This window comes from Neoarius graeffei, chromosome 14 (assembly GCF_027579695.1).
Source record: "Neoarius graeffei isolate fNeoGra1 chromosome 14, fNeoGra1.pri, whole genome shotgun sequence".
Lineage (NCBI taxonomy): Eukaryota > Metazoa > Chordata > Actinopteri > Siluriformes > Ariidae > Neoarius > Neoarius graeffei.
Window position 1 is genome coordinate 5,800,878 of NC_083582.1, and position 24,641 is coordinate 5,825,518.

At 43.6% G+C, this 24,641-nt stretch overlaps 1 protein-coding gene across 4 annotated transcripts in view; it reads left to right on the forward strand.

The window, feature by feature from the left end:
* afap1 (actin filament associated protein 1) overlaps positions 1-24,641 on the forward strand; it is a 90,377-nt gene that overhangs the window by 36,191 nt on the left and 29,545 nt on the right. For all 4 annotated transcript variants that reach the window (XM_060939193.1, XM_060939189.1, XM_060939191.1 and 1 more), the window contains exons 4-6: positions 19,974-20,082; positions 20,977-21,188; positions 21,289-21,468. In XM_060939193.1, the coding sequence (XP_060795176.1) occupies positions 19,974-20,082; positions 20,977-21,188; positions 21,289-21,468 (501 nt within the window). The remainder of the gene's footprint in view (positions 1-19,973; positions 20,083-20,976; positions 21,189-21,288; positions 21,469-24,641) is intronic.

Consider the following 24,641-nt stretch of genomic DNA (forward strand, 5'->3'; position numbering starts at 1 on the left):
AGTGTGGATGTCTGGACGCTGTGATTGATGGACTGTGTTGTAAGCGAATGTATTTTCCTGGAGTGAGTACAATAGGTTTAGTCCGGTCCAGCCAGACGCCGGAGTTCACACCTACACACTGTATATGAGAGAGAGAGAGAGAGAGAGCAGTGGGTGTTAACAGAAGTAGTGTGTGTTTAGTTGTCTAGATGGATGGATGGATGAAGGTGTGTTCTGCATGATGGTGACCTAAGTCCTAAAGCCTAAAGTGGGAATTTAGCTAAATATACTCCTCAGAGAGACGCTGCGTCGTTCTGCTCTGAAAGTCTCCACTGCCTTTGGGTCGAGCCGAGAGCAGAACTGTGTGTGAGCGTCTGAGACGGTGTCAGGGCCCAAGTGAAGATGGACCTGAGGGTGTGTAGCAGGACCAGACCTGCTAACCTTTACACATTTAGTGTACGAACTCTGCAGTTTAACATCAGTCAACAAAATGATGTAATGACTTTTTGAAGCATCTGATTGGTCACTTGTCATAATTAGGAGTTAATTAGTGCTGCCCTTCAAACACCTCAAACAAGACCTCAGACAAATCCGTGTATGCTGAAAGCCTCCGTCTCCTCTGAGACCAGCAGGTGATCACTGGGCTACTGGAGGCGTGTTCTCTAACCACATGAACCAAAAATTACCCATAATCCTCAGCACTGTGTTTGGAGGAATAAGGCTGAGCTTTTTAATCTGAGAAACACCATCACAACTGTGAAGCATGGGGGTGTGTCACTCCTTCATGAATAACACACACATAACATCTGTCTGTCTATCTGTCTGTGTGTCTGTCCATCTATCCATCTGTCTGTCTGTTTGTCTGTCTGTCCATCAGAGGTGGACAGTAATGAAGTACATTTACTTGAGTGCTGTACTTACCGGTAAGTCCACTTTTTGAGTATCTGTACTTTACTTGAGGATTATTTTTTTTGGAAACTTATGACTTTAACTTCACTACATTTGAAAGGCAAATATCGTACTTTTCACTCCACTACATTTCTATCAAGGCCCTCGTTACTCATTACTATGAAGCGGTTTTGAAAGTTTATGCTTTTTTCTTTTCTAAAACGTGATTGGTTTTTTCGCAGGTGACACTGAGAGCCGATTAGTAATCACTCGGGTCACGTCACGTCCATAGACTGGATAAAATCAAGTTCAATGATTTCCCCGCACCATTATTTAACACGATCAGTTGATGGCAGAATGGAAGGAGGCGGTTCTTCTGGAGAACGCACGCACTCATGGCTTTACCTAGAACCCATGTTTCAGTTTTCTGTACGGATTAAAGATTTGTTTCGTTTTAAATGTTTGCTTTATTTGCTGAAAACGAACCACATCACGGCCTACAAAAACTCGCCGTTCAACCTGCGGAAGCATATTGAGGTATATAAATGTTTTATTCCAAGAGAAAGCTTGCAACGTAGTTGTCTGCGCTTTTAGAGCTAGCGATAATGTGGCAATAGCTGTGCAGTCTGGTTAGTCAAATGACTTTCTATGGATTTGCCCGCCAAGTTGCCATTGCCTTGTCCACGGCTAACATTAACACATAGCTAGTTAACTTGGACACTGTTAGTTAGCATGTAAAAATGGAATTACGCTAACCTGAATAATATTAACTTATCTGAAGTCCTTTCAGAAATATGTCTCAGCATAATCTCGCCAAATAAACAAAATGTAGAAATCTTTCTTTTCTAGTAACATTAGCTACCCAATATGATTTCGAGTTTGAAAAGACTTTGCTAGCATGTCAGGTGGAGCTTCACTGACTAGTTAGCTTAACATTAAACCATCATGATTCCACAGGCAGATTCATATGTGCATGTATACATACATTTACACGTGCACGTGCTCACACACGAGACCTGTGAGATGGACAGTATTGTACTAGTCAGTCACAACCAACTGCTGGATTGTTTGTTTTGATGTCAGACGATGGTCTTGCATTTATTTATTTTTGTGTCTTGCTTAAAGCAGTGTTGCTGTTGGGCCATTATTAAGCTCGAGGTGTGGATCTGGGTTTTAATCAGGTTGGATTGTCAGTTTTATTTTCTGAGCAAGTTGCATTTACAGCTATTCCACTGTCTTCCTAATTAACACACACATACATGTGTACACACACTGCCAGAGCTGGGTCAGAACACCACCATGCTGCTTTGTGGGGGCGGGGAGGAGGGTTACAATAAAATAAAAAAAAAGACAATGGCTCTTTTTCAGTTCAGTTGTGTTTCATGTTGTAATGTTCTACCAGAGGGGCGGCACGGTGGTGTAGTGGTTAGCGCTGTCGCCTCACAGCAAGAAGGTCCGGGTTCGAGCCCCGTGGCCGGCGAGGGCCTTTCTGTGCGGAGTTTGCATGTTCTCCCCGTGTCCGCGTGGGTTTCCTCCGGGTGCTCCGGTTTCCCCCACAGTCCAAAGACATGCAGGTTAGGTTAACTGGTGACTCTAAATTGAGCGTAGGTGTGAATGTGAGTGTGAATGGTTGTCTGTGTCTATGTGTCAGCCCTGTGATGACCTGGCGACTTGTCCAGGGTGAACCCCGCCTTTCGCCCGTAGTCAGCTGGGATAGGCTCCAGCTTGCCTGCAACCGTGTAGAACAGGATAAAGCGGCTAGAGATAATGAGATGAGATGAGATGAGATGTTCTACCAGGCGTTTACTCTACAGGTTCTATAAGTTAGTCAGTAAACCCAGTCGGTTGTTTCAGAGGCATTAGGTTTTGTAAGCGTTGTGGCAATAATACAATAATGCGTTGACATAAAATGTACTTTTAATAGGAAAGTATTTTTAAAAGCAAATACTTCAGTACTTTAACTTAAGTAAAATTTGACTGGACAACTTTCACTTGTATCAGAGTAACATTTGACCAGCGGGATCTGTACTCTGACTTAAGTACTGTAATGAAGTCAGGTATTTTGTCCACCTCTGCCATCTATCTATCTATCTATCTATCTATCTATCTATCTATCTATCTATCTATCTATCTGTCTATCTGTCTGTCTGTCTGTCTGTCTGTCTGTCTGTCCGTCTATCTGTTTGTCCGTCCGCCTGTCTATCTGTCTGTGTCTGTTTGTCTGTCTGTCTGTCTGTCTATCTATCTGTCCATCTGTTTGTTCGTCCCTCCGTCTGTCTGTCTGTCCATCCATCTGTCTGCCTATCTATCTCTCTAGAAGACTGTGAGTAGGACAGTGTGTGCTTGTCAGTGTAAATGGATAAATGTAGTGAATATTCAGTGTGTGAAGTGTGAGACGTGTTCTGAAGGGTGTGATGTTGTGTGTCGGTGTGTGAACTCAGTGCTGCTAACAGTGAGATTCATCATCTCTAACTTCAACATTTCCAAACATCACCATCGCTCCTCTCTCTCTCTCTCTCTCTCCTTCTCTCTCTCTCATCTTTCTCTCTCTCCTTCTCTCTCTCTTTCTCATCTTTCTCTCTCTCTCCCCTTCTCTCTCTCTTTCTCATCTTTCTTTCTCTCCTTCTCTCTCTCTCTCTCTCTCTCTCATCTCTGTCATCTTTCTCTCTCTTTCTCATATTTCTCTCTCTCCTTCTCTTTCTCATCTTTCTCTCTCTCCTTTCTCTCTCCATCTCTCTCTTTCCTTCTTTCTCTCTCCCTCTCTGTCACTCTCTATCTCTCCCGCCCTCTGTCTCTCTCCCTCTCTCTGTCTCTCTCTCCCTCTCTCTGTCTGTCTCTCCCTCTCTCTCTGTCTGTCTCTCCCTCTCTCTCTGTCTGTCTCCCTCTCTCTCCCTCCCTCTCCCTCCCTCTCTCTGTCTGTCTCTCCCTTTCTCTGTGTCTCTCTCTCCCTCTCTCTCTGTCTGTCTCCCTCTCTCTCCCTCCCTCTCTCTCCCTCCCTCTCTCTGTCTGTCTCTCCCTCTCTCTGTGTCTCTCTCTCCCTCTCTGTCTCTCTATCTGTCTCTCTCTCTTTCTCATCTCTCTCTCTCTCTCTCTCTCTCTCTCTCTCTCTCTCTCTCTCAGACATCTTTACAGGCTCCCATTGTTTTTCTGTTCAGTTTTTTATGAAGAAAACAATGTGGGCTGTAGTGAACAGTACGAGAGGAAGAGGCCAGTTTGGGATACATGTTCGTATATCCTACTCAGTAAAGTGCGCACACACACACACACACACACACACACACACACACACACAGAGTAGGCAGTGGATGGATAATTTTGTCCAGTCTGCTCTTTATTGTCTGTGAAGGCATCTGGAATTCATCTAGATCTTGTGATTTATTTTGGCCTTCACCTGACCCCAACACACACACACACACACACACACACACACACACACACACACACACACACAGATTTATTGAAAATGTTCTTGATATGGATTGTATTAAATACATAAAATTAACACAGCACTTCTAGATGTACATTTGTCCTTTTAAACCTGATACGTCTGTAATAGACATTTACAGACTTGGGGGCGGAGCTACAGGACACCCGAGATTATTATGTCACTAAATAGGCTGTATGGTTCTGGACCATCTCATCTCATCTCATTATCTCTAGCCGCTTTATCCTGTTCTACAGGGTCGCAGGCAAGCTGGAGCCTATCCCAGCTGACTACGGGCGAAAGGCGGGGTTCACCCTGGACAAGTCGCCAGGTCATCACAGGGCTGACACATAGACACAGACAACCATTCACACTCACATTCACACCTACGCTCAATTTAGAGTCACCAGTTAACCTAACCTGCATGTCTTTGGACTGTGGGGGAAACCGGAGCACCCGGAGGAAACCCACGCGGACACGGGGAGAACATGCAAACTCCACACAGAAAGGCCCTCGCCGGCCACGGGGCTCGAACCCGGACCTTCTTGCTGTGAGGCGACAGTGCTAACCACTACACCACCGTGCCGCCGGTTCTGGACCAATCAAATCTAATTTATTCTAATCAAATTTCTATAACAGCATGACAGCATGATACCCAGAATCTCCGAGGCACAGAGCTAACCACAGCTAGTTAACTAACTTAGCGAGTGTTAACTAATGATAATGGATGAATATATTTGGTTGTTATGGTAATGTTAGATTTGGCTTCTGGTCCTCGGGGAGGGGGGAAAAAATCCCCAAGAAAATGACAACACAAATAGTTTTGGAGACATTATCATTTTAATTTTGTAGTTTATTTATTTTCAGAACAGAAAAAAAAAATATGACTCATCCTGTACTAGCCTTGTGTTCAGACAATTAAATGCTCTTTACAGTGTATATGCCCCGCCCCTGGGGGCGTGTCTTTCTCTACGGAGTGGCTTGTTCACAGTAAACATGATTCATCTGTATTTTTGTGACTCTCTGTCTCCTATTAAGGTTTTTCACCAGACGTCACAGGGTCACGTGACACCCCGGTGTCCGCCATTTTGGACGGCAAGCTAGCTAATGTCAACATCATAGTACCTAGTATGTTGCTGTAACAACGTTTACGTTCAGTCATTTGGATGACTGTTAAAACCTTTCAGTCTCAAGTTTTTCCTTTACTGTATTTACTAGTTTACTGAGCCAGCCAGCCCCGGAGCGCTAGCTAGCGCCGGCCAGCCCCGGAGCGCTAGCCAGCCCCGGCCAGCCCCGGAGCGCTAGCCAGCCCCGGCCAGCCCCGGAGCGCTAGCCAGCCCCGGCCAGCCCCGGAGCGCTAGCCAGCCCCGGCCAGCCCCGGAGCGCTAGCCAGCGCCGGCCAGCCCCGGAGCGCTAGCCAGCGCCGGCCAGCCCCGGAGCACTAGCCAGCCCCGGCCAGCCCCGGAGCGCTAGCCAGCCCCGGAGCGCTAGCTAGCTAGCCCACCCCGGCCAGCCCCGGAGCGCGCTCAGTAAACTAGTAAATACAGTAAAGGAAAAACTTATAACGGGCCATGTCTCAACAGACTAAGAAGTTATTTCAATGACATTTAATAACATTTTGTTTATCCTGAGGACCGAAAGTAAATGAAAATGTGAACAAATCTTAGCTGTCAGTGAACAGTCCTGGTGGAAGCAGGTAAACGTCGTTCTCTAAACCTGCTAACCTCAATTTTTGCAAATACCTCTCCCTCTGCTCGCCCTGTAAATGCCCTACGTCGCTGGATAGTGAAGGTGTTTTCTGCATCTCGCTCCTTTTTCTTTTATGTTTTTCGTTTGTCGCCTTCCTCGCATTCAAACTGATTCGAGCCGTGACGTCCAAAATGGCAGCATCACATGACTTAGTCACGTGAGTGAAATACCTCAATACACTAAATCTTTTTTGCGGAGAATAAATGGGTGGAGTTTATCTTTTCGAAGAGGGCGGAGTTTGTTTGACTTTCAAACCGTTCAGTGTTGGAATGTCGCTGCTTCGGACTGATGAAGAATTCCGTTTTTATACACCCTCTCCATGAGTAAGAGTCAGTAATCTCATTGTATCTAGCACTCAGACATGTCAGATGTCTCCTTGGTGACGACCCTGCGGCTCTGCGTCGCCATCGATGCTGCTGACACTCAAACACGTACAGCGTAACTGTAAATATACGCAGCTTCTCGTCGTCCTGGTTAAAGTGGACAGTTGTGAGTGAAGGTGATGGTGAGAAATCCTCCACAGATGAAAATACTTTTTCATTAAGCTACTGTCGGGTTTATTTAGAGAGGGCGGAGTTGTAGTATGGCACATCTCGAGCGCTATTGGTTGCCGTGGAAATCAGTCAAGTATTAAAACACGAATTGCCGTTTCAGACGGAAAAATGTTAACATACACTACCGTTCAAAAGTTTGGGGTCACTTTGAAATGTCCTTATTTTTGAAAGAAAAGCACTGTTCTTTTCAATGCAGATCACTTTAAACTAATCAGAAATCCACTCTATACATTGCTAATGTGGTAAATGACTATTCTAGCTGCAAATGTGTGGTTTTTGGTGCAATATCTCCATAGGTGTATAGAGGCCCATTTCCAGCAACTCTCACTCCAGTGTTCTAATGGTACAATGTGTTTGCTCATTGCCTCAGAAGGCTAATGGATGATTAGAAAACCCTTGTACAATCATGTTAGCACAGCTGAAAACAGTTGAGCTCTTTAGAGAAGCTATAAAACTGACCTTCCTTTGAGCAGATTGAGTTTCTGGAGCATCACATTTGTAGCCTGGGCCCGCCCATCCTAAGCGTGACGCAACACGAGGGCCTGTTGCGAGCTTAGTCTGGCCAGGCAAGCTATCTCCAGCTCTTCCAAGCTCCCGAAAAATCGGGAGCCAATCAACTTTGAGCATCTCCAACGGCCCTGGGTAGAGGCGTGTTCAAGGCAGTGACGTAGTAGAACTGCGACCGGAAGCCATAGATTGTTTACAGAATCTATGCCGGAAGCGCTTCATTCACTAGAAACATTACGAACATGGAGCAAGTTCTCATTGAAAACGGAGCAAAGAGCAGCCCTGGAGGCATTTATTGAAAGGAAGGACATTTTCGCCTTGCTCCCGACCGGCTTCGGTAAGAGTTTAATCTACCAGTTAGCCCCGTCGCGTCACATACGTCAGAGGAAAGAGTGATGTGATTGGTTTAAGCTTCGTCACAGCCTTTTCTGGCTTCGACCAGTAGCAAACTGAGGCATTTCAGGGAGGCGGGTCAACCACGGGCTCTGGGAAACGGTTGGGCTTAATATCTTTGCCAGACCAAATGCTCGCAGAGCTTTGCAGTCGCGTTAGCCAGACTATCACATTTGTGGGGTCGATTAAATGCTCAAAATGGCCAGAAAAATGTCTTGACTATATTTTCTATTCATTTTACAACTTATGGTGGTAAATAAAAGTGTGACTTTTCATGGAAAACACAAAATTGTCTGGGTGACCCCAAACTTTTGAACGGTAGTGTATAGAATCAAATCAGGGCTCTCAAGCCGTTTTTACTTTACTGTTCGAGTTGGGAATTCTTTGCGTAGAGATTATCTTCGCCATGCACTCATACGTACAGGGAAACGGTTATGGCGGTTCCTTTGGCGCACTGTACAATCTTATCGGTTTATTTCAGCTGTTATTTTAGCGAACACACTTGAACATGTATTCGAGGAAATGAGGGCATTCAGGCGATCTCCATCGGCCAACAACAACAGTCCTGAGCGCACAGAGGCGGAGGAGGAGGAGAGCAGGAGGAAACGGAGTTGGCCTGGGAGAGAACCTGCTCCTCGATCTGCCAGGATGTAGGCTGGCATTTTCCAGCGGTTCTTCTCCCATCTCTGGCCTCTGCTTTCTCGCTCATTCACTTTCTCACACACATCACATACAGTATATACACACACTGTGTTTTAATTCTGTCCTTCCTGTAAAGGTAAAGGTTCTGGGTCAGAGTGTGTGTGTGTGTATGTGTGTGTATGTGTGTGTGTGTGTGTGTGTGTTGAACATGGAACCATTGGAGCCGTATCCCCATGGAACATCTGGCAGCTACAGTGAGGGAGGAAGAGTGAGTGCTGGAGTCAGTTACGTTTTTAAAGCCATCACTATTATCGGTTTATGTTACGACCGTGAGTGCTCCGTCCAGGAAAACTCTCCCTCCGTGACTTTCATTTCTCATTAACGGATAAATGAGAGTGCAGTAAATTCTATTTTTACAAAATAAAGCGGCGGGTTGTAATTTTTACAGCGCACATTTTATTCATATAATTTTTTTTTTTCTTTTTCATATCATCTGAGGACGTTTAATATCATCCGAGGAGGTGTTTTTTGTTCGAGTCATCACATCTGATCCTGGGCTCAATAAGTGTTCGGTCTTTCAGTTTCTGGTCCACTTTACATTTTATACATAAGATAAGATAGACTTTTATTATCCCACAAGGAGAAATTTACATTGTTACAGCAGAAAAATATATAAAGAGAAAAGATAAGGCAGTGAACGAGTAGTGCAAAAGTACTAAGTATACAAAAAAGGATATATATATATATATATATATATATATATATATATATATATATATATATATATAAAAGAAATAAACTACAAATTTAGAGATAAAAAAATTAACAAATTTGCATAAATTAACAAGTTTGCAGATATAGTTAACATAAGTGTATTACAAAGGTGGTATTGCACATGTACGTATTGCACAGGTATTATTACCAGTATCACCCAGATAGTATTGCACAAGTAAGTCGGTACGGTATATTGCACAAGAGCCATTTTAACCATGAGCAGTTTGCTGTAAAGTACTGATGCTGATAGTCAGTGCACACAGGATACATTATAGCAGAGGGGTTTCTGTGGGTGTAGAAGTGATCTGGACAGTACTGTTGATTATTGTGAGGAGCGTCTGGTGCTGTGCTTGGTGAGGTGCCGGTTGTACAGTCTCTCAGCAGTAGGGAGGAAGGAGCTGCTGTATCTCTCCTTAACACACCGCAGATGGAGGAGCCGGTCACTGAAGGAGCTGCCCAGTGCTGCCACTATCTCCTGCAGTGGATGGGAGATGTTCGCCATTAAGGATGACAACTTGGCCAACATCCTCCTCTCCCCCACTACGTCCACTGAGTCCAGTGCACAGCCCAGGACACATCCTGCCTTCCTAATCAGCTTGTTCAGTTTTTTCCTCTCTGCTGTTGTGAACAGACAACTCCATAGAATATGGCTGATGCCACCACAGAGTCATAAAAAGAGTTCAGAAGTGGACCCTGACCTCCAAAGGCCCTGAGACTCCTCAGCAGGTGGAGTCTGCTCTGGTCTTTCTTGTACAGGGCGTGTGTGTGATCAGTCCAGTCCACTTTATTCTTCAGATGAACACCCAGGTACTTGTAGCTCCTAATGATCTCCATGTCCTTTCCCTGAATGTTCACTGGGGTAGGTGAAGAGAACCTCGTCCTGCGGAAATCCCCCACCAGTTCCTTGGTTTTACTGGTATTGATCTGGAGGGAGTTCTGTTGGCACCAGTCCACAAAGTTCCCTGTCAGTTCTCTGTACTCACCATCATCGCCATCTTGGATATAGCCCAGAATAGCAGAGTCATCAGAGAACTTTTGTAGAAAAGCAATGTTACAAGAGAGTACAAGTAGGGGCGAAAGTTAGGGGTGTGTCTACCCTCTAATCACATAAAAACCCTTTTTAACTAAAAAAAAACAAAACAAATAAATAAATAAATAATGAACTGAGATGTAATATAGAGTAATATAACATAGTATGGTATAACAGTGTAATAAAACTTAACATAACATAACATGGTCTAATATAACTTGGCATAACCCAACATAACATAGCATGACATAACAGCTTGTGATAACATCGTGTAATGTAACATAACAACAAATAATATAACAGTATGTCATAATGTAATGTAACAGCATGTAACGTAACAACATGATAGCATGTCATAATAGAGAGTAATGTAACACATCATGACATAAAACATAGAGTAACATAGCATAATGTAACAAAAAAGTGTGACATAACAGTGTAATGTAACATAGCATAACATAACAGCATGCTATAACATAGTATAATTTCACATAATAATAATAATAAGTTAAATTTATATAGCGCCTTTCAAGAAACCCAAGGATGCTTTACAATAGTAGACAAAAAAAGAAAAATAAATAAATAAAAAATATTTTAAAAAAAAGTAACAAGTCCACCAAGTAGGGGTCAGGATGTAATTCCCGTGGTGTAGCAGCCACAGTCCCACCAAAAGGCGCACCAAAATGAGTCCCACATCTCCAGCACCGCCGCCGCGATGCCGTGGATCCACAAAGTGAGCAGAGAAGCTACGCCACGCAGAGCGCTGGTATGTCCCAAACCGCCTGCACAGCCGCCGCGACACCACCAAGCAACATCGCTCGGAACATCACGCCAAGTGTTAAAGCACAGAGCGCTGGACAACCACGATGTAAAATGAGCAACGAGCTCACTGCAGTCCACAGCTGGGAGCGCAGGCATCACCCACAGCGAACCAAGGCCTGGAGGGAACCGACGCCCAAAACTAGGTCCGGAGCTACACCACAACCGGTGGACAAAACATTCAAACAAACATCAAACTACACAAACACAAAGAAAAAAAATAGAAAAAGAAATAAAACAAAAAAGCTCTGGTGAGAAGTGGCAGCCAGAACGCGCACGACGTACTCTCAACCGGAAACTGAAACAAACAAAAAAAAAACATATTGTGACAAAACATAGAGAAACATCACATGTGGTAACAAAGAGTAATGTAACATAAGGGTGATATAACATAACAGCATGTCATAACATGGTGCAATGTAACATGTCATGATGATCACAACAGAGTAACAGAATAACAGTGTGACATAACATAGCATAATGTAACATAACTGTGAAATAACATAGCGTAATGTAGCATAACAGTGTGACATAACATGGCATAATGTAGCATAACAGTGTGACATAACATAATGTGACATAACATAGTGTAATATAGCATAACAGTGTGACATAACAGTGTAATGTAGCATAACAGTGTGACATAACAGTGTAATGTAACATAACAGTCTGACATAACAGAGTGTAATGTAACATAACAGTGTGACATAACAGAGTAATGTAGCATAACAGTGTGACATAACATAACGTAATGCAACATAACAGTGTGACATAACAGTGTAATGTAGCATAACAGTGTGACATAACATAGCGAAATGTAGCATAACAGTGTGACATAACGTAATGTAACATAACAGTGTGACATAACATAGCGTAATATAGCATAACAGTTTGACATAACATAGCGTAATATAGCATAACAGTGTGACATAACATAGTGTAATATAGCATAACAGTGTGACATAACATAGCGTAATGTAACATAACAGTGTGACATAACAGAGTAATGTAGCATAACAGTGTGACATAACATAACGTAATGCAACATAACAGTGTGACATAACAGCATAATGTAGCATAACAGTGTGACATAACATAGCGAAATGTAGCATAACAGTGTGACATATAATGTAATGTAACATAACAGTGTGACATAACATAGCGTAATATAGCATAACAGTGTGACATAACATAGTGTAATGTAACATAACAGTGTGACATAACATAGCATAATATAGCATAACAGTGTGACATAACATAGCGTAATGTAACATAACAGTGTGACATAACGTAATGTAACATAACAGTGTGACATAACAGTGTAATGTAGCATAACAGTGTGACATAACAGTGTGACATAACATAGCGAAATGTAGCATAACAGTGTGACATAACATAGCATAATGTAACATAACAGTGTGACATAACATAACATAATGTAACGTAACAGTGTGACATAACGTAGCGTAATGTAACATAAAAGTGTGACATAACATAACGTAATGTAAGGCCCTTGTCACACTCCAGCTCGCAACGGGTTTGCGAATACTTGGCAGTGAAAAATTGGTAGCATCGCTACCAATCGTATGATGCACGGCGAATGTTCTCTGAGCTTCGCGAGTTGTTTTTTGGCGTGTCTTCGCCTCATTAATGGCCAAAAATGTCACAAAAAATGTCAGTATATGCACTGAAATCTGGTGGTGATGTTTTCATCAGCAGACTAAGCAGTGAATACTCGCAGGTGGGTTTGGGAAAACTTTCCGAAGCTCAGGGAAGCTTCCATATGCTACCATATCGTAGCATAGCATAATATAAGATAGCGTAACATAACATAGCATGATATTACATAACAGTGTAATGTAACAATGTGAAATAACAACGTCACGTAATGTTACAGTGTAACGCAGTGTAATATAGCGAAACATAAGACCATATAACATAACGTAAGGAAGGAATAACACAGACTTTGCCATTATACGATAATAGCTCACGCAGCACATAATCCCTACAACCAACCAGCGCTAATGAAGAACAAAGCAATCAGTGTGTGTCGTACACATTGGATGAGCATCAGGACACACCCATTACTGACACGCCCGCCAGAAACATCACTAATCCTGTCTGCATGGCACTCACTTTTTACGAGCGCGCAGAATGAACTAGCGCATTAAATCTGACTGTTTAATCTAATTAACCTTTAGAAAAGACTTAACCAACTAAACGAGGATAAACGTTGGTGCCAGGTGGCGACTGTGATCTGCCCTCTGCTCTCTGAAAGTCAGAGTTTCCCTCTCCTCAAGGCAGGGGAAAATAACTAGCGTGTCTGTAAACCAAATGAAAGAAAAGGAAAGTATAGACAGAGTTTTCCATGTGAAAGCCGCAGCAGGAGGAGGGGGGGGGATTAATAGCATGTGTGAGTTAGCCTCGAGCGGGGCTTGATTGCATGAGCTCTGTGGAACAGCTGGACTCCGGTGTCATCATCACAGCAGCAGGTTGTCCCATGCGCCACATATAAACGTCCCGAACGCCAACGTTCTCCACACTGCTCAGCGAAAGCGCTTGGTCCTCTCTCACACACTCTCTCTCGCTATGAGCATGAGCTCCCAGTAACGTCGCTTTGAGTGAGTGCAGATGTTCTCTAACTGGCAGCAGGTGTCTGCTCTGAGTCACTTACCAGCAGAGATAATGAGGCCTATAACGGCGAGGTTCGGATGCCAAGCCGCGCCCTGCTCCACTATTCAACTTTAGTTCTCTCAGTACTTCCTGTATACACGCTACACAACTTGCTAGTGAACTGCATCCCGCCTGCAAGACTGTTCCTGTCGTTGTATTATCGTTCAATTCTGCCACAGTGTTGTTCACGGAATCCAGGGACACATGTCTGCCCGGGGGCATTTTGAGTTATTGACAGATGCAGAAAGTACAGTTTCTAAGCTTTCCAATGATGCCTTCCATGTGGAGATCTGACAATATTTGAAGAATGTGTGGCCTTTTGAAAGTGTATACTTCTTAAAACAGGAAAGGGAGAAAATCGCCCTCAAAGTTTTCCATCTCAGCTACTCTGGGTGCAGGACGGGCACATAATGGTGCTCATTTGCATGACATTAAGGAAAGCCCCACCCCCTACTAGCTAGCACGATGCTACTTTCATGTAAACAAAGATCACCACGTCAATTTTCCTTCCATGTAAAGTATGCCCAACACAATTATGAAGTACAAAAATAAGTCCTAAAGTATACTTTAACGTTTTGTGGTTGAAAAATTACTCACACCGTAAGAAAGAAAGATAGCACGATGATGACACAACTAACACAACGCTAGTTTCATGTAACCAAACCACAACACTCTCCGTTACATGCAAAAATAACCACACAGCCTTAGATTAATAAACTCACCCCATCAGAAAGATAAACGTCGCCTTGCACACACCAATGCCTCCGATGGAATATGTAGTCCTAGAACACTTCCTTTTGGATACGTTTTTTTTGCTAGAAATGGTTATCTCCGATGTAACTACCGTGCGTCTGTTTGCTTCGCAGTGTTTCAGCTCCTCTGCACTCTGTTTAGCTTGCTCCATATTCATTCAATGGTGAAATTACACGCCTGTATGCAGCTTAAGTAGCCATGAGCTCAGCTCGTATCATACAGCTGATTGGCGAAAAAAAAAAAAAAAGACTTAAATCATCATGTGAATGGCCCATATGGTAATTTACCCACACCCCCCAGCAGGCTACAGTCCCGACAAAAACGAGACAATTTGCAACAAAAATATGTATGCTTTTCCAACAAAACAATCTATTATCTGAAATACTGATTGCATTCTTCAAGATCTCAACTTGCACATGATGGAAAAAACTGAAAATCACAAATTTGGAAAAAAAAATGCTTCTTTTGCGATTTTCTCGGATTCGTTTTGGCCAACGTGTCCCTGGATTCCGTGAAGTGACGTCATCTGGTGTAGATTTACCTTCTACAACAGTGACAGTAAAGCGCTTGTTCAAATACGTTATCGTTTCTATAGTAACCGCTCATTCACATGGTTTCATCAAGCAGCCACTTCGCGTAATCTAAAAAAGATTTTAAAAAAAGTCTGGATGTAAAAATGCATGACACTGTATATTAATGCTTGCATTCTAATACGTTACCGTTTCTATAGTAACAGCTCGTTCACAGGGATGTACAGCGGACGCTTCACATCAGCAGATTAAAAAAAAAGTTTTGTTGACAGAACAACTAGCTGTTGTAACATTAAATGTAACCATAAATGGATAAAAAGTAAGACATCATTCTTTAAAAAATAAAAATTTGTAATTGGCAAATTGCTGTGGTGTAAGACGAGTAAAGCACCTAAGACGTGTTTGTTATCAGAAATTATCATCCATACACGACACTTTTTCGATGGAGTAAAAACACGTGTTCTATTCCCTTCTAGCAGGTTTCATTCATTTGGTTTGTTAGCATATCGCTTATCCTACGTATATTACATCACTCTACCCAATGGAGAATTAGCGTTGAATATGGTTTACGATATTGCACGGTTGTCAAGACAACATGACGTCACACGTCGGAGATGTAAAACTTCCACACTCGCGAGTGCGCGACTGGGACAATTTGTAAACAAACAAACATGGCCGCAAGATTTGCTTCATTAAATACGGAAGACTTTGAGAGAATTTTGAAAGAGAAAGACGCGTTGAACACCTGAAAGGAATGGGTATGTAAATTAATAATAATAATAATAATAATAATAATAACGTCTGGCTTTTTTCATTGTCTATCAGCTATATTCCATTCAGCTAGTATGAGCTTGAAGTCGTAACAATTATTTTTAAATTTTTACCCAATTTTACTTTTACATTAGTAACACAACCACAGAGTTACACCGCACGATCAGATGGTTCTTCATTTATTATTTGTTTGTTTATAATCTTCACTTATTGTTTTGGTTTGTTTATGCTCTTCTCTTACTTATTCCTTTATTACCTTCACTTAATTATTTGTTTGTTTGTTTATCTGTGATCATCATGTATTTATTTATTTATTTGTTTATTGTCCATGCAACTTATTATATTCATCTTTACTTAGTCTTTATTTACTTATCTTCACTTATTTATTTGTTTGTTTGTTTGTTTGTTTATCCATGTATTATCTTAACTTATCTTTATTTAGTATTTATTTACTACATTCTTCACATATTTATTTATTTATTTATTTATTTGGTTGGTTGGTTTTTCTTTTACAAGCTTCTATTTATTCCATTATTAACTTCACTTATTTGTTTGTTTGCTTGTTTGTTTATTATTTATCTATATATTATCCTAACTTATTACCTTCATCTTTCTTTAATATTTATTTACTTCTTATCTTCACTTATTTATTTATTTCCTTACTTACTTACCTACCTATTTATTTATTTATTTATTTATCCATGTATATACTCGTCTTGGAGTCAGTCAGTATCATGCTAGCTGAATGGACTCTATTTGATAGACCACTCAACGCCAGACAATATTATTTAAATAATCAACGTCTGGATGGTAACAGTAGCTCCGCCTCATCACACCAATACGTCGTTGATTATTTTCCTCTAGAGTGTGTTAGTCCTTATGTTTTCGCCGTCATGCTACGATTGACGGAGAAGGTAGTTACGTATATTCGTAATGTACGCTTTAATTTAACAATGCAGCGATTTTCAAGTTTTAAAAAAGCAAACAAAGCATGACAGGAAAAGAGAAGTTATGACAAAGTTATTCTGAAAAGCAATGCACAAATATCAAGCATGTCCAGAGTTAGCTTAATATTCATTTCTGTTATTGTGCTAGCTAGCTAGTTTACGAATTCATCATTCTTTTTTCCCTCAGTGCTGTTAATCATTTAATTTCTTAAACCCTATGGATTCGGTACTGGATCCAAAAGAACACGACTATAATTGACTTCCAGTAAACTTTTTTTGAATGCTGTTTTGGTCAGTTATATGCTTAGTAAAACTTTTGTAGTATTTATATACAGGGTGTTTAAAAAAATGTGATATTATTTGAGATGATATTATTTGAGATCCCAGAAACTCCATAGTCGAGGCAGATGAAACTGAACAGGCTTAATGTTGAGTGATATAAGATTTATTCCTCAAAATCTCATCTCATTCTCATCTCATTATCTGTAGCCGCTTTATCCTGTTCTACAGGGTCGCAGGCAAGCTGGAGCCTATCCCAGCTGACTACGGGCGAAAGGCGGGGTACACCCTGGACAAGTCGCCAGGTCATCACAGGGCTGACACATAGACACAGACAACCATTCACACTCACATTCACACCTACGCTCAATTTAGAGTCACCAGTTAACCTAACCTGCATGTCTTTGGACTGTGGGGGAAACCGGAGCACCCGGAGGAAACCCACGTGGACACGGGGAGAACATGCAAACTCCGCACAGAAAGGCCCTCGCCGGCCACGGGGCTCGAACCCGGACCTTCTTGCTGTGAGGCGACAGCGCTAACCACTACACCACCGTGCTGCCTCTTTGGATATTTTTACTCTTAAAAAAAAAAGGAGTAAACAACAGTATTAGAACATTTTATTCATGATAAAGTGCGTATCCAGTGTCTCCTGAAATCCAGCGATCCTTACGGTTACTCCTGACATCAGAACTCGTAATTACATCATATTGAACTTCTGTGAAATTAAGCTACAACGTGGGAAGAAAACACAAAGCCTCCATTTTTGTCTTTTTAAGAAACAATCCAGCCAGGAAGCATCGTCAAGAGATTCGTAAACCACAGTGTATTATTATGATGAGAGTTGTGATATTTATGACCGAGTGATTGTAGTTATTAACCTATTAGACTGGGCGCTTATTAATAACTCCAGAGTGAACAGAGCTATCAGTAATATAAACCTGGACCTACTGAGATCTGTTGGCAGACATTTCGAGAATAAGTGTGTGTGTGTGTGTGTGTGTGTGTGTGTGTGTGTGTGTGTGTGTGTGTGTGTGTGTGTGAGAATCTAATCCAGAAATGTCCATAAAATGTTTTGCACAACAAGGTTATTGTGAAAGAAAACAGAAGGCACAGAAAACATAGACTGAAGTCAGACACAAAACACCTTCAATAATTATTTTAAATGTTTTACCCAGTTTTACTTTTAGATTTTTAATGTAACCGGAGAGACGCCGCATCATCAGATACGGCTTCATTTATTAATGTATTACATTTACATATATATCTCCATGTATTAAATTATTGCTTTCATCTTTCCTGAGTATTTATTTCCTTCTTGTCTTAATGTATTCATTTATCTGCTTGTTATCTTTGTTTATTATTTATTTTGACTCATGCGTGACTTTAGCTGCAGTAAAACCCTCAGCTCATTTGCTCTCTCAGTCGTAAATATCATGAACTCCTGAGTGCCGGATGTGTTTATAACAGCAGTAACGAGATTACGGAGAATTACGGTGAAGTGATGTTCTGTAGACGTCACCAGATGGACATGGCTCCGTTATCTGATTGGCTGTTTGAGTTAAAAAATAAACATCATTTCATCACTGACATCATCATCATCACAAACCCTGACCCAGTTTAATTTATTTACAGTTCAGCTGATTAATGATGAAAAGTTTACGAGAAGACGTTAAGCTCAGATGAACTTTACTGATGCTGAAAGATCAGTTCACGCTGCTCGATCAAAACAAAATCGGGACTGAGATCGAGATCAGGCCTTTTGGACCGAGTCCAGTTTGAGGTGTCGGTACTTTGTGCTGTGAAAAAAAAAGGTACATTATCATTGTCTTACTTATCTCTCTCTCTCTCTCTCTCCCTCTCCCCATCCTTTCTCCCCCCTCTCTCTCTCCCCCACCTCCCTCTGCCCCCTCTCTCCCCCCTCTCTCCCCCCTACCCCCCCTCTCTCTCCCCCTCTATCTCCCTCTCCCCATCCTCTCTCCCCCTCTCTCTCTCCCCCTCTATCTCCCTCTCCCCATCCTCTCTCCCCCTCTCTCTCTCCCCCTCTATCTCCCTCTCCCCATCCTCTCGCCCCCCTCTCTCTCTCCCCCTCTATCTCCCTCTCCCCATCCTCTCTCCCCCTCTCTCTCTCCCCCTCTATCTCCCTCTCCCCATCCTCTCTCCCCCTCTCTCTCTCCCCCTCTATCTCCCTCTCCCCATCCTCTCTCCCCCTCTCTCTCTCCCCCTCTATCTCCCTCTCCCCATCCTCTCGCCCCCCTCTCTCTCTCCCCCTCTATCTCCCTCTCCCCATCCTCTCTCCCCCCCTCTCTCTCCCCCTCTATCTCCCTCTCCCCATCCTCTCGCCCCCCTCTCTCTCTCCCCCTCTATCTCCCTCTCCCCATCCTCTCTCCCCCTCTCTCTCTCTTTCTCTCCCCCTCTATCTCCCTCTCCCCATCCTCTCTCCCCCCTCTCTCTCTGTCTCTCTCCCCCTCTATCTCCCTCTCCCCATCCTCTCTCCCCCCTCTCTCTCTCCCCCTCTATCTCCCTCTCCCCATCCTCTCTCCCCCCCCCTCTCTCTCTCTCTTTCTCTCCCCCTCTATCTCCCTCTCCCCATCCTCTCTCCCCCCCTCTCTCTCTGTCTCTCTCCCCCTCTATCTCCCTCTCCCCATCCTCTCCCCCATCTCCCTCTCCCCCTCTCTCTCTCTCTCCCCCCTCTCTCCCCCCCTCTCTCTCTCTCCCTCTATCTCCCTCTCCCCATCCTCTCCCCCATCTCCCTCTCCCCCTCTCTCTCCCCCTCTCTCTCTCTCCCCCCTCTCTCTCCCCCCTCTCTCTCCCCCCCTCTCTCCCCCCTCTCTCCCCCCCATTTCCCTCTCCCCATCCTCTCTCCCCCCTCTATCTCCCTCTCCCCATCCTCTCTCCCCTCTCTCTCCCCCCCTCTATCTCCCTCTCCCCATCCTCTCTCCCCCTCTCTCTCCCCTCTATCTCCCTCTCCCCATCCTCTCTCCCCCTCTCTCTCCCCCCTCTATCTCCCTCTCCCCATCCTCTCTCCCCCTCTCTCTCTCCCCCTCTATCTCCCTCTCCCCATCCTCTCTCCCCCTCTCTCTCCCCTCTATCTCCCTCTCCCCATCCTCTCTCCCCCTCTCTCTCCCCCCCTCTATCTCCCTCTCCCCATCCTCTCTCCCCCTCTCTCTCCCCCCTCTCTATCTCCCTCTCCCCATCCTCTCTCCCCTCTCTCTTCCCCCCTCTCTCCCCATCCCTCTCTCCCTCCCCCTCTCTCTGCAGCCTCCTGATAACGGTCCTCCTCCTTTGCCCAGTTCCTCTCTTCCTGAAGGCTACTACGAGGAAGCCGTGCCTCTGGGTCCTGGGAAAGCTCCGGAATACATCACCTCCCGTGAGAATACACACACACACACGGAACTCTTAACACAAACCCTCTGAACAAAAGAACAGAGTTTACAGATCACAGATCTTTCAGATAGAAAAGTGTGTTTGTATTTCCCACGTGTGCATAAACATTACTGGTGCGTTCATGTGCTATGGGAATTATGGTAAATACCAAACGCCGACATGGAAAGCACACATGAACGCCCCCTCTTGTGGTATTTTCCACTGGGCAACTCGTAGAAAATTTTGATACACGAGTTGCCGAGATGAGATGAACTTTAACCTTTTCAACATGGCGGCGAGCGGTACAAGACTAGCTTATGAACCAAGAAAGAAGTGGTTTTCACCTACAGAAAGCTGACTCTCACCTTTTAAACGAGTCATGTTATGTATATTATATTATTATAATATGTATATTATAGCCTAATACAAAATATTCTGTGGCTGTCCAAAGAACGCCAACAATGATCTAGATACCGGCTACTCTCATTGTGGCTACAGCCAAATTTCCAAAAACTGCGTGGCATTCAATGTGTTAAGAAAATCTCTACTTGTCATGATCAGGAAATATTCAGCATTATTTACCTTTTGACTTTTGATAACTCCTATTCCTGCTGCAGCTGATGAACAAGGCAATCTATAATTGTTTTAGCCAAATAACAGGCCTGATTCTGATTCTGGTCCACCATCTTTAATTTGTCAACAACAACAAAAGTGAACACAACACACTGGTAAATACCACTTCCCAACTGGAAAATATCATCTTCCCATAGCACATGAACGCAGTATTAGTGTTGATCAGGAGTACACAGTGACGTGGCACATGAATGAATGAGCGAACAGCGTGTTATCCACTACAGCAGGGTCTCGTTTCAATCTGACTTCTCTTTTCTCATCTCAGAGTATGACTCGGACGCCATGAGCAGCTCGTACGAGTCGTACGACGAGGAAGAGGAGGATGGGAAGGGACAGAAGATGCGGCACCAGTGGCCCTCGGAGGAGGCGTCAATGGACTTAGTGAAGGACGCACGAATCTGCGCTTTCCTCCTGCGCAAGAAACGCTTTGGACAGTGGACCAAACTGCTCTGCGTCATCAAGGACAATAAACTCCTCGTGAGCATTAAAAAATAATGATCCTCTAGCATTAAATAAATCAGAAAACATCTCAAACTCTCTCTCTCTCTCTCTCTCTCTCTCTCTCCACGTGTCTCAGTGCTATAAATCCTCTAAAGACCAGACTCCTCAGATGGAGCTCCTGCTGTCCGGCTGCAGCATCACTCACATCCCCAAAGACAGCAAGAAGAAGAAGCACGAGCTGAAGATCGTCCACCAGGGAGCAGACGCTCTGGTGCTCGCCGTGCACAGCAAAGAGCAGGCCGAGGAGTGGCTCAAGGTAAAGACACCAAGAAAAAAATGTAACCAGTAACTCGCACGAGGGGAACTGAAACTTCAAACGTGAGGCGTTGGATGGGTTTGAAACGGGGAAACGCTGCCTCAGGAGGATCAAGACCTCTTGAGGCATCACGGACCGTTCAGAACTCATTTCCTGTCTTCTCACATGCCTTCAGACTGCCCCTTGTGAAGGTAGCATCGCTGTATCTGTACCCTTGATGCTGCCTGTTACCCATAAATCTGCGCGGCAGCTTCCTCAAGCGACGAAAAACTGAAAAGTGATATTTTGGGGCTTTTTTACTTATATTTTTGAAAAGTTACCAAGAAATAAATCTTGTGTCTGTAACCAAATTAATTTGATATGATTTGTGAGGCATCTCTTAGCCAACTAGCTTCCTCTCTGGTTCAGTTACACGGCGTCCTGACGTCACAAACGAGATCCTCAAACGTCATTCGAGAAGATGCCTTCAGCTGAAAGTCCTGCCTTCCTGGCCACTTTAATAGGAACGTGTTCTTGATTCGAAGAGCCCTGTTCTTGGCTGCAGGAGTGGAACCCACTGTGTTCTTCTGTTTTTCTGTTGCATGCTGAGATGCTTTTCTGCTCACCACGGTTGTAAAGAGTGATTATACGAGTTACTGTATCCTTCCTGGCAACAAAGCTCAAACCAATCTGGCCACCAGCCACTTAATTAGGAACACCCATACTGTACACCCACCTGCTGTTTTATTTTCTGCAGGTCTCTAATCAGCCGATCGCTTGATGCATCGAATCACACAAACACAAATCAAGAGCTTCAGTTATTGTTCACAATGTTCAAACATCAGAACGGGAAAAATTGTGATCTCACAAAGAAGTGTGACTTTCTTTCTTTCACCGTGGTATGGGTGTTGGTTTGAGCCAGATGAGTATGAGGTTTGGGTATTTCAGAAACTCCTGGGGTTTTCACACACAACAGTCTCTAGAGTTTACACAGGAAGGATGGCGCCAAAAACAGTGAGTGAGCGACAGTTCTGTGGATGGAAACAAACACCTTGTTGATGAGAGAGGTCAGAGGAAAATGGACAGATTCGAGGTGGTTTGAGATTTTTTGCCAGGAAGGATATAGCGACTCATATAATCACTCTTTACAACCGTGGTGAGCAGAAAAGCATCTCAGCATGCAACAGTAAAAGACAAGGACACATTGGGTTCCATTCCCATGAAGAACAGGAATCTTAGAATCAACAAGAAGTTGCTATTATTATTAGTGGCCGGGAAAAGGAATAAAACACTTTATTCCATGAAATAAGTGGAATAACGAATGATCCGTCTGCGAAACAAGTTCAGCTCCAGCAAGGTATCCTCAGCTTTTTTTTTTTTTGTAATGACGCCGAGTGTCTGTTCCTCATCTGCATGTGGTAATGAGGGTGTGTTTATTGATCTGTGGGTGTGAACGCCTCCCTTGGCACAATCCGTGTTTAGGAAAAAGGAAAACCCGGACACTTTGTGTATCGAAAGCATATTGGAGCAATAAACGTCAGCGCTTTTACAGTCCCACAGAAATCCATCCTGTGCGTCGCTGCGCTGTCGCGTTTCGTTGATATTTACGTATCCGGTGATCCACACCATCAGTGAGGACACGCATGTTCTCTGCACATCACTGCCCGTGGGTGTGTGAGTGTGCTGGGACGGAGCTTGCATGTTCTTCTCCACCCCTCCTTTGCTGTCGCCCTCAGTCTCTTTTGCAATGCACTACAACATAACCGCTTTCATATGAGAGCCATCAGGGGGAGGGTTCGCTGTCCGGAGGGAAACATTCTCACTCTTTAACAACAGAGTGCTTAAAATCACGCAGAAGTGAAGTCAGAGCCTCTGTAGAGGACGAAGCCGGGGTGGGGGTGGGCTTTAAAGTACTTTGGTACTTTATTGAAGCCAGTAAGTGTTCACTAATGTCCTGTTCATGGAAAATGTTACCCTTTCTTTTCTTTTCTTTTCCTGGTTCAGCTTTTTGTTCTGTTTACAGCTCCTCTGGTCCAGGGCTCTGCTCAGGAACATGGATTTCCTAACTTTCTTCTTCTTCTCCTTCTCTCTTTCTCTCTCTATATTTGTTCTTCCTGAAAGTGTCACCTCTCTCTCCTCTGGTTGATGTGGTAAGACGTTGCCGTGTGTGTTTGCTGTGTTTCTATAATGAGCTGCCGATTCAGAGCTGTGTACTGTAGATGTCTGCTCCTGCATTGTTTTGGTTTGCCTGGCTATTTACCACGTGTGTGTGTGTGTGTGTGTGTGTGTGTGTGTGTGTGTGTCAAAGAAAATGCTGACGCTAATCATCACCGTAGTTAAATGCTGATGAATTACATCCCAATTTGTCCATAAAAAGGCTTTTTATCATCAACTATGGTTCGTAGCTCTGTTAATTAGATTAGGTCCCCATGAAAGAGCCGTTACTATAGAAACCATACTGTACATTAATATAAGCTGTGCTATTGTAAAAGCTGCTGTTACGGAAAATTAAATTTCCAAAAACAAACGTTCGTTATTATCTGACAGTATTTACAGCATCTCAAGTTTTTAATACAGCTTCCTTTTCCAATTTGCCATCCACTGAAGTATATATTGAGTGCGTTTCCATAGAAACGGCTCCTTTCTGAGTCTAAGGTGATGAACATCTCTTAGGGTCTCAGAGACGTAATTTCGGTTAAAAAATAAATAAATGAACACAGTGCTGAAGGTGGTGCCAGTGATGTTCAGATCTGCTAAGAGGAGAAGTTCTCATCTCCCCAGAGTGGCGCCACGACCAATCAGGACAAAGGGGGCGTTTCTAATCACCTGGCAATGATTAGTATGAGTTTTAGCGGCGTGGCTAAACTATCCAAAGGGTTGTCATGGTAAACAGGTGTGTGCATTCAGTCTGCACTGTGACAAATTGCAGTTAGCGCTGTCGCCTCACAGCAAGAAGGTCCGGGTTCGAGCCCCGTGGCCGGCGAGGGCCTTTCTGTGCGGAGTTTGCATGTTCTCCCCGTGTCTGCGTGGGTTTCCTCCGGGTGCTCCGGTTTCCCCCACAGTCCAAAGACATGCAGGTTAGGTTAACTGGTGACTCTAAATTGAGCGTAGGTGTGAATGTGAGTGTGAATGGTTGTCTGTGTCTATGTGTCAGCCCTGCGATGACCTGGCGACTTGTCCAGGGTGTACCCCGC